Below are 11,413 nucleotides of genomic sequence, written 5' to 3'. Positions count from 1 at the left end.
TTTACCAGACCAGGTAAGTATCTGAACTGAGATTCCAATTTCTCTAAAAACTCTTCCTAATGGATTTGACTCCTTTATTTGTGGATGTTCTCTTAAGTATTTTTTGAATGCAGGATACAACAGAAGTTCAGTAAGGAATGTTATTTCCTGAGTATAATAAAGTGTTAACATTTAAATATTAGATAAAAGTTTATTTTCACACTAAAAAAGGATTTCCAGGAACAAAGTCAAACAACTCAGGATTTTAAGGATTCTATAAAAATGAAGGCAACAAGCCCATTAAGCTAAAGACAGAAAAAGGCAAATACCAGTACTCTGGTTCTGAAGTAATGCAGCTTTTCAGTAAATATTTTTCTGAAAATATAGGAATGTTTTTTGTTTAAACTCTTACATCTCAACCCATCATCTAAAATATCAAGCTTTTTTCTATTACTCCTTTTCTCAAACTTACCTTTCATTCTATGGGAGAGCAGACATCACGGATACAAGCATCGGGAAAGGAAGAGCAATACTTGGTTTGTTCATGGTACAACAGGTAAGATGTTATCGCGTAAAATCCTAAACCAACTGCATTGCGCCATACTTTGCAAACATTCATCAGAACTACATTAAACCACCCATTATAACAACTGAAATGTACAGAGACATCCTGAGGAAGAACACAAACTGAAGGAAAAGCAAAGCATGCTAGAAGACAAAGGAATCAAAAACTGCCTGGCAGCAGTACAGACAAGTCTTCAGAATTTCAAAACTTACCTTTTCTAGAGGCGATTCTGCACTGAAAGTCAAATGCCAGGGAAAAAAGAAATCTGTTGTCTTTTTATTATTATTAAACAAGAAAGTGCAAGTGAAGAACACAAACTGTATTTGCACTACGAAAACACTCCAAGGATCCATGGATATTTTCCCCCATTTTTTGCTATTCACATTTAGCCCAGATTAACCATGACAGGCTGACTTCTATGACCTCAGTGTCCTGACTGACTTCACAGAAGCTGAGTGTCAGACTGAATGAGCTCAAACACTTCCTCCTGTGAATATCAAACTACTTTCTGTAAAGCAAAGCTGTTTCCACAAGAAACCTGGAAACCAACATCACAGCCCAATGGCTAGGCATTCCTTCAATGTGGGATAGTTGGTGTGAGATCTATAGGCTGAATTAGATAAAAAGCATTTGAAAGATATAAGCACTCACATAATTTCTTCTCCTCAGTTTTCAGAATTTTTCCCTATGTTCTTTTCCTTTTAAACCAGATAAACCAGATAAAATTGTTCAGTTCAGGTTTTTGAAAACTGTAAATGCAGTTTTGGTTTAAAATAAAACTTATTTTCCAAGTCAGCCAAATGGGAAAACCCAATTAACACAGCTTTAGGTCTAAATTCTTCGGGATTTACCGGTTCTTTCAGGTTTACAGATTGAAACAGCATTTAAAGTCAGTGCTTCTGCTGAAGCATCAGTCTAACAGAAAATGATTTTTTGTATATACACCTGGGCGCACCTAAAACATCTCTCTAGGGCACCAGCACTTCAAGCAAGTGCTTAAAGCTCTGCTGAACAAGGAGCAGTGTAAACCCACACTTAAACATTTTCCTACACCATGAACATGAGGAGTTGTTGGGGTTTTTTGTTTGGTTTTGTATAAGGCTGTCCTTATGTATATTGACTTAAGGCTGAACATCAAATATAAGGATAATTGATACGATATAAAAATGCCATAAATTTTAGGGTGTTGAATTCAATGACCTGGATATCTGGTCTGGTCCCAAGTCATTTGATCCTGTAAAAGTCAGCATTCTGTCATTAAGATATAATAGGGCAACTTACGTAAGTGGAACCCTTACACTAGATGAGATATCCAAGTCAAAGTACTGAATAGACAAATACCCTAAAATATTACATTAAAACCCATAATTTTCAGCTTCTTTTAACCAAAGAATTGGTCCAACTGAAGAGCCAGTTGAATACTAGCCCTTCCGCTTGAGATACCTTTTTCTAAAAAAAGATGTTTCTTTATGAAAACTATCATACTCCTTATAAACAAACTACTTCAACTCCAATGTAACACAATCTGCCTCAGGTTGCAAAAATCTATTTTGCATATTGTGTATTTCAGACTTTAAACAGACTTATTTTTTAAAAAATCACAAAGCACTGTTAAGCCAGTTTTAGTTAAACGGCGGTAATGCATACTAGCTGAAAATCTTGTGCAACCTAGAGTTTGGATTTTTATAAATCACAAAGATACCTGAACTTTTCTGAAAATACTTACTAAAATATATAGGAAAAATTCACTTCTTCCACAAAAAGTAGATTATAATACTACTTCAAGTATTTACAGTTTATTTGAATGAAAATTATTATAAACTTTCAAATCTGGAGATAAAATCATAATCAATATACCATCATTACTTAATACAAGTGATGACAATCACAATAATTCGTTGTGTTCTATGGCAGCAGGTAACAGCAAACCACCCTTCGTTCTACTCTAGCAGGCTGGCGGTGAAAGAGTTTTTCACCATTAGAAACTGAGATTCGCGGTGTGATCTTTTCAGCTTTGCACGACGGTTCTGGAACCAGATCTACAATTGAAAGAAGAGGCATGCTTTTCAGAAATACAGCACTGTAAGCAGAATAAGCCTTGCAACTTAAAATATTCACACAACTTCACATTATTTTGTATGACAGTGGTTTGGAAGTTCAGTACAGATTTAAAATCTGCAGATGATGGTACATAGAAACCTGCAATAATTTTAATGCCACAGATGATGACAATAACACCACCAATCTTAATTGGAAACTGAGGCCAGCTTCACCGTCGTTAATATAAAAACGAATATTATCTTCAGTGACGATGAATCAGACCCTGAAAGATCCTGAGTATCTGGAATTCACACATCAATTGTAAGGTGTTATTTTTTCAGCTGCTTAATCGCAGCAGCAAACTTTCAATCAACCCCAATGTATCACTTGCATCCAAAGCTTAATAATCATCAAGGTGAGGCCCAAATTCTAATGTTTATGGTATGCTGCTTATCACATCAGACTACTTGGAAATCAAAAGCCCTGAGTAGATTTTGCTTTTGAGCAGATGGTGACATAGGCTCAAACACTGGTTTAACATGTGTATGCTCTAGTGACAGTCCCCCAAAATACTTACTATGGAAATAATCTGTATGAATGATTAATTTCAATTTTGTTTTTCAAATATGGTGACAAGCAGAATATAAACATGATTTTAAAACATGGAAGCAAATGATCAGGTTCTGCACATGATAACTAGAGACTAACAGAGCAGATATGGAAATAGAGTAATGAATACCTCATCAAAACTCTGGAAGAAAGTTTAAGATTTCAGAAAGAATTCAATGGCTTCCATTTCAGAAATCATTGAAGGCATACCATGCGTGTAAATGTACATGGCTTTAAATTGAGATTATTAAAATTATTGCTACCGCTATCAGACTATTTTTTTGTATTACCAAAGAGTACATACAGATGGGATTACAGAAAATTTTAAATAAGTTTTTAATTACCTGGATCCTGTCTTCATCTAAATCTAATTTGCGAGCTAGCTCTTCTCTAACATCAATGCCAGGGTAGGAATTAATTTTAAAAACATCTTCCAAGACTTCAATCTGAGGAGATTAAAACACACTTGTTGAATAGTTATTACTACCTTCACAGGAGTAATTAAAAAAAATAAATACAAAAACCAGTTTAGTTTGTTCAACAGGAGACTTCCAAGCAGTGTCTGCACAATTCTGATTCCATGCATAAACACAGGTCTGCTGAAGTTAGCAACATTACTGTTCATTAGCACTAGTTCCTGATTACATTCCTCTCTGCAGAGGTACATCACACTGAGTTAGTCAGCTGTTAGATGCTTCTACCAACATTTTACTAAACTACATTATTACTCACTTATTAAACACTCTTAAAATCCCTACCTGGTTTCTAGTGAATGCAGTTCTTGGTCTTCTACCCCTGTACCAGCTCAATTCTCGTTTGAAAGTTAGCCTTTCCGTGACTGAAAAATATTTTTCACATTTCAAAACTTTGTCTTCTTGCACTGGATTACTGTTAGCATGAAATAATGGATTTTCATAGCAAACAACAGGGATTTGTAGATGAGGATTACCATCATCACCTAAAACTAGAAAAAGCAAGCAGAAGAGAGCTTCAGATTACTGGTTTTCAGTAGAAACATGAAAACAGATATGTTTTTAAAGGAGTAAAAGCTTGAGAGGTTACAAAACAGACTGCTGCCTTACCCAAGTTGGTGCGTGCATCCATCCATGGTCGGTGAGGTTTCACGGCCGGAATGCTGTCCTTTTTCTGCTCCAATCCCAAAATACTTTCAATGGAAAATGAGCACTGTGTGGTCTTATTTTCTACAAAACCTGACACTTGTCGGAGATTCTGAGACTCCGATGCATTGGCAGCACACAGCGATGTACTCGCCATGCTTTCACCTTCAGCCAGCATAGCACATACACTGAACTTGCATCTCTCCACAAGTCCTCCTTATAGCTATGTTGACAGGGGGGTTGGATTTGCAACGTCATTAATTAAAATCTTTTATTAGAAAGTTTTAGCATGTCAATGAAAACTCTCCCACCAAGAGGCACGAGGAGTTAATTGTTTATTTGTTTGCAAGTAATTAGCAACTAATGGTGACACCAGGGGGGCCACCAAGAGGGACAAAAAGTGTTATCTCTCCTAACCAGAACATCGACTTAACTTTCTCAAAAGAAGCTGTGCACAAATATAGTACTTCTCTTTTATTTGAAACCATTAATGTATAAAATCAGTTTTTTAAAAAACTTTATACTCTAATGGACTCCACTTACCTAAACATAGCAGCGTGATAGGAAACCAGTCAAGTAATAAGTAATCTCATTTAAGTGAATTTCCTTCCAAGGAAATTTAAAAAATAATCTCTTAATGCTATTAGGGTAATCCCGATGAAAATGCCTCTGTTTCTTCATATGCATATGTAATGGTGAACGTGGTCAATAAAACAACAATAGCTTTTGGCATAAGGCACTGTGCAGCGGGTTGGCAATGTTGTCAAAGCTCAGTGTAATTGCCTTCCAAGTGCCTGGATTAGTTCACAGGAACAGTTGCACCAACTATTTTAAATAATTCATGCATTCATTTTTCTTATTAAAATAACTTTGTTGCAGCTTTTCTGAAACATACCATATGTGAGATTTCCTGATCATTCTTTACAACATCAAACCAAAACTTAAAGTAACAGAAGCAGCAGACCCAAACTTACTGGTTTAAAAACCTCATTTTACCACTAGATATTCCTCCCTTCTTGTAGGTTTATAACCAGTAGAAATTTATTTAAATCCTACAGAGCAAACACTTCAAATGACCAAAAATCATGAGTAATAAGGAGAAAGGAGGTAGCAGTTTTGTAATAACGTTCAAAGTTTGAAAACAGAATTCTGATTTCATTCATTATTAAGAAGGTACCAACTACAGCATTCTCATACTCAAGCTCATTTGTCAGCCACTTCGCACATCACAAGTTCAAAACCAAGTTCAGGATAACCTCTCTACAGAGACTCCTCCTTGTCTTATTTTAGACAAGGCCTGTTTTGAAAGCATGCAAAAATGAAACCAGTAGTTTAATTTCAGGATCCCTCTTAAATAAAGCTTTTAATTTGGAGCACATGATGTAGAAGCACATAGGACTGTATGCATTTACAGGAAAAATCTGGTGCTCTTTTTTCTTGTCTTACTGTTTTCTCAGAGTAGTTCATTCTGTGTAATCAGTCAGATTCACATGTCTAACAATGAATGCTAAGGAAATAAACAGTGCCTCCACTTTGATTTTCTGTACATTTGCAAACAACCCAAGAGTAATCTTTAGGAACAGACAGAGGCAGGAAGATTGCCAAGGAAACGGTACACGGTGTAGAACAGACAGCACCGCGCGGAGGGAGATGGCACAGAGAAAAACGCCATCCTTCGGTGGCTTCGTATCAGAAAGACCTTCTGCTGAAGAATGTTGAATCACTGTACTGACTTCGCATTGGGCAACGAGATTGTCGTCAAACCGAACTATCAAAGAGCGACAGTTCAGGGAGTGATCTGACCAAGGACACCTTTATCATCACCTACCCATGGCTCTTGAAGTGGCACCCAGATGACTGCAGTGACCACCTGCAAGCTGACCTCCAACCAACACTTCACAGCCTCAGCAGCCACCGGGTGTCAACATACATAGGTCCTCACGGCTTTTTTGTACGAAACCACTGCTTGCTGGAATCCTTGGTCAACGCCAGGCCAAAGCAGCGTTAAGCACACGTCCTACACCCTTTGTGTTCAGTACCGTGGCTCCCAACAAGGCAGCCTCTCACCCTAACAGGGCAACAGGCCTCCTTCTCTTGACAGAGGGAAGCAGTTATTTTGAGAATTCTGACTGCACCAGGTCCAGAGGTTACTAAAGAGGTAATGCAAAGCCTCTTACATAGCAGTGATGGGTAGATCAGTTTTCTGCCTCTACAGTCTCTACAGGGAACACCAGGGATTTTTTGGTTGGTTGGTTTTGGTTTTGTTTTTTAAATTCCCACAAGACACATTAAGTCAAAACAATACATCTTCTGTACTGAACTTGGAGCGGCTCACCGACTGCTCTGTGCCAAAGAGGTGAAAATCACGATCACTGGTAGACACCCACTTGAACCCAGAAACTAATGTGGACTTCAATAATACAAAAAATCCTCCTCATTATAATAATACAAACAGCTAGTTTCCAAATACAGCCCACTTAAAAAAAAAAACAAGACAAGCACTGATACAGAACACATTTCAGAAAACATTTATTTCTCCCAAGCGAACATTAATGAAATTACCCTGAGCCACACCGTTGAGACTCAGATTACCACAAACTTGAGGATGTGAAGTGGTAAATACCTTCAGAGATGTTCTCTTCAGGAAGCTGTCACAAACTGTCAATAAAGACATTCATATGCGGTGGCAAGACATTTACAAGAGGCAATATCTTCCCAAAGCTAACCACGTAATTATAACTTAACTTTGGCCTCTCTGAGGTTACAAAGATGGAACAAAACTTCTTCAGGGTAGTCTGTTTTTAACTCCCAGTTGGAAACACTCGTTTTTTCAAGGTTTTTAAATGACTTTTCAGGGAAAAGATCTTGGTAGTTCTCAAAAAGCATTTTCATTAAATGGGCCCAAACCAGTTAACTCATTTGCTAGGCCCAGGTCACAAGCTCATCCAATACTGACATCTGGTGTCGAGGTTTGTTCCGTTTGTTCAGCAGTGTTACCCCAGTTAGAAACTGTTGTTACCAAAACAACCATATGACATGCCTTGGCTCAGTGTTGTATTGAATCAGACCTGGAGACTGCAATGCGGTCACAGAAACATATCAACACTTTTGATTTTAACAGAGTTCATAGCTGCAACTGCAGACAGGAACAGGAGTACCAATTCAGATCACAAGGCAGATGCTCACATTATGCCTTCTGATTTCTGATAAATTCAGTGAAATTGAAACACCATGTATCTAAGAGGCCTTTATGATGTTAATGCAGCTCCACATAACTGTTTATAAAAATTGCACAAGAAAAGAGAAATTAGTCTGAGATAAGTTCGCATTTTACCGAAATTCCATTATATCCCTGTAAGTGTTCAAGGTCAGGCTGGATGGAGATTTGAGCAACCTCACCCAGTGAAAGACATCCCAAAGGGGGGTTGGAACTAGGTGATCTTTAAAGGGTCCTTTCAACCCAAACCATTCTCTGATTCTAAACAAACATGTACGCAGCAATAAATCTACTGTAAAGTCTGGCTGAAGGTCTAGCAGTCACATGTCGCTACATTTCCTTGAAGAGAAGCTTGCTTAGTTGTAGAAGAAAGCTGTTCTTTATCACGAGAAACAGTCAACAAACTTTGCATAAGCAATGAGGAATAAAATATATTTTTTACAGGACAGAAAATTTAAAGTTTCAGACCCAAGAATACCTGGTAGTTAAGAACGAGATTAAATTTCTAGGAATTGCCATTTAAAGTATAATTAGACCTTGAGCCTTTGCTCAAAAACTGCATTTCATTATTTTGGCCCAGTAGAAGCGATCAATACTTCCATTGCAACCCATATGAAATTAGATAGTCTTAGCTAAATACCATTGTGTGGGCAATTAGAGCAACACAACAAACATTAAGTTGAAAATCCTAAGTAATCAATTATAGAAGAAATCACTGCTCCTTGGATATGCAAATCCAATCCTCTTACAGCATCACATACTTGAGGCAGCAAACTAATCTCCCTTTCAGATTGTGCACTACTGTTTTTTGCCCAGGGACAGTAGAGTTCATCTGTTTAGTAGATGAAGCTCTTGTTCTTTAGAGATGTGAAGCCTCTAGGGACTCTGTTTATACCAGCTGAAGAGACCACACCAAGAGCTCTTGGTACATTTGGTGTGAAGCCCCAGTGCCTACTGTTGCTACCTTCTGCCATTGTCACCCACTGCTACTCCACTGCCAGGTCACCTTTCACAATAGCCCGTGCAGTATTTTCAGCTTTTGAAAAAGGTGTAAACAGTATTTATAATCTCCCTTGATTACTTATCACACTCAAATAAACTGCCTTTCACTTCACCCTTCCCACAGCTTCCTTACCCAACTGCACCACTTTACATTTTCTCCTGCATGTAGCTCCCTTTCAAATAATTTTTGAACATGAATAACAAAGACTATAATCAAAGCCAACTTTGTAACTCAGAAGTTGGGATTTTTTTAGGCAAGAATCTCTCAAAACTGCTAACAAGTTTTGCAAAACATGGCGAAAAGCAGTTAGCTGTTTCTTGGCTGAACTAAAAGCTGATTGACTCAGGGAGATTAGGTGAACACAGATAAATTCAAGGTAAATCCAAGGGTGGCACTACCAAAAGCCTGAGAAACTGTGTTAAATGGCACTTAACATGCACATGAAGCCTACCTTATCCACAGTGCCACTTTCAGCCTCCAGCAGAGGCAAAATCTTCCCTCCATTAGGGGACACATTTGGAATCCCCTAAAGAGCCGTCAGCTGCTCTTCTCCCTGTTTACCTGTTTACGTAGTCCCAAGTGTTAGTCCCCCTCATTTTAAAGGCCTCTTAAGTGTTTTGCAGAAAGAACACCCCTCATCCCCTCAAATTCAAAAAAACCCACACACAAAAATAGTAATTAAAAAAAAAATCCCACACTACCAAAAAGCTAACAATACTGAAAAGAGTGTAACACTAAAAGCACACTTACTACTGGATTCAGGGGGATTCTTCAATGCATTACTGTCACATCTCACCTGTTGCTGCCAAATTTTAACCTTTAAAACTTTCAGCTGCCTTGTAACATTTGTTAAAAATGCACACAAAAGGTCAGAACAAGACTAATAACACCTTACAGAATGTTTCAACCGAAGGGATCTACTTAAAAAATTGACTACAGATTCTAAGAAGCCCTGATACATTACCAAATTGTGAGAAAGGTCCCCTTCTTGCTAATAAAGCAAACTGAATCACTAAGATCAGCAGAGACAAGACACATTTATATGCTACAGGCCAGACAAGACATCAAAGCACATTTCTACACATTAATGTTGTTACTGTTTCTTTTTTCCTTCTTTTTTCAAGGAGCGGTTATCTATTTGTAGCAGCTAAAGAAACGTTGTTCGCTCTACAACCTACAGCTATAAATACACAAAACTAACTACAAAAGCTTACAAAGTTAGTTTACAAGGCTAAGTAAAACAAATGCTGCTTGAAGTTACTACCTTCCAGAATTCTGCTAGGGAAAATGCATCTTCAGTACAGATCAGAGAGCATTTCTTACAGAACACCGCTGTAAGGCTTCGTCCCAAGTTACCTGACCTTAAAACCAGAAAGCTACACGCATATATATAGGTCACGAACCAATGCGGGTGATTTCTCACATGGTAATTGCAGGCACAAGACTTCATCTCTAAAATATCTTGTAAGATAACTCTGTCTTACTACCCCCATCAGACCAGCAAAGAGAGAAGAGGTGTAACTTGCTTCAGCCAGGTGAGTCACCAGCTGAAACAAGTTGAACTGACGAAACCTACTTGTAACTCTGAAATTTCCCCACCACTCCTTACAAGAAAACCCCACAGAACATACAAAAATCTCCCCACCTCCAAAATCTTTAATTGTTTGTAAATTAATAGCAGCCTTTTCCATTGTCTGCTTTTAAAGGTAAAACATGAACAGACAGCAACATAAAGAAAGGTCTCCATAGCAAGGCTGGACAATAGTTAATCATTTGTGCAGACAACTTCGTGTACTTTCTAATTTTGCTTTATAATAAATTGACCTGGCCCAAAAGGGCAAAACCAGCAAGGAAACAGCAGCTTTTTTTTTTCTGTAACAAAAAACGTATCTAAAAAGTTATCAATCGTCTATTAAAATGCAGAAATGAAATATCATCAAGTAATTTCAGTTGAACCACTTTGCAAATTCAAGCATGACATACAGTTGCGTTTTGCTGTTTTTAAGAGTGAAAATTTTATGCAGCCTTTTTTTTTTGACACAGTATATTTTAGTCTGTTTTTAAATGAATGGAAATTTCAATGGAAATTCTCGATCAGCTATTTGTATAGACTCAACACCTCTTAAGAGACCTACTCTTAAAATACTAATTGTTTAATCTGCAGGAATAATGTGAAGCACAGTCACTTTGGTCAAAGCATACTTATCACAGGGGGCAATTCAAGAACATCGTCTTTTATAACAGCGCGCACCGGTCTGGTTCAGCTCCAGCAACCCCTCACAGTGGCTGTAACCAATTAAAATTGGCCACCAACCTATGGCACTGAGCTTATCCCGTCCGAGCAAGTAGGGAGTCCATCAGAACCCAGTACGCTTCTGCCTCCCGAGGAGGAAACTTGTGGTCAGCAATGTTTGGGGTTTTTTAAGACCCAGGCAGGAACACCAGGTCCTCAGCTGAAGCTGCCCCTTGGTAACGAAAAACACTGGGTGGTTAGGGGTAGAAATACTTCTGGATAAAACCGCCAGTGGATGGTGGAGAAGGACGTGACAGGGGTAAAAGGAGACTTCTCAAAAGGGATGCTCCGGGTACCATGAAGGGTCACGGCAGGGACTCGGCAGCACGAGCCCCTCTGGGGTGTCGCCCCAAGACGCCGCCTGAGGGCTCTGAGGCGGCAGCAGCCAGGAGGGACACTGATTCCTACCTCGGGGTGACTGCACACGCAAAGAGACGAAACAAACAAAACACAGCTAAAAAACCCCCAAAGTCTGCTCCCTTTTGCTATTTCTCGGCAACTTCTCTTGCCAACCACCGCCTGCCCCCGGCGCCGGGGGACAGACACCTCAGCGTGGAAACGTCCCTTTCTGCCTCCGCCCCCCACTCAC

The 11,413-nt window shown here is 38.7% G+C and overlaps 1 protein-coding gene across 1 annotated transcript; it reads right to left on the bottom strand.

Annotated features, from left to right (window-relative positions):
* Window positions 1-2,330: 2,330 nt before the first annotated feature.
* Window positions 2,331-4,538, bottom strand: HESX1 (HESX homeobox 1). Its single transcript, XM_010161288.1, has 4 exons — window positions 4,276-4,538; window positions 3,952-4,157; window positions 3,538-3,639; window positions 2,331-2,583 (listed from the first exon to the last, which is right to left on the bottom strand). Exons 1-4 carry the CDS (start codon window positions 4,487-4,489, stop codon window positions 2,485-2,487), a joined length of 621 nt encoding a protein of 206 aa, XP_010159590.1. The 5' UTR covers window positions 4,490-4,538; the 3' UTR covers window positions 2,331-2,484.
* Window positions 4,539-11,413: the final 6,875 nt, after the last annotated feature.

Source organism: Eurypyga helias, unplaced genomic scaffold, assembly GCF_000690775.1.
Source record: "Eurypyga helias isolate BGI_N326 unplaced genomic scaffold, ASM69077v1 scaffold33731, whole genome shotgun sequence".
In the NCBI taxonomy this organism is placed as follows: Eukaryota; Metazoa; Chordata; class Aves; order Eurypygiformes; family Eurypygidae; genus Eurypyga; species Eurypyga helias.
The sequence above is the reverse complement of the archived record's forward strand: the minus strand, read 5'-3'. Positions and strand labels throughout refer to the sequence as shown.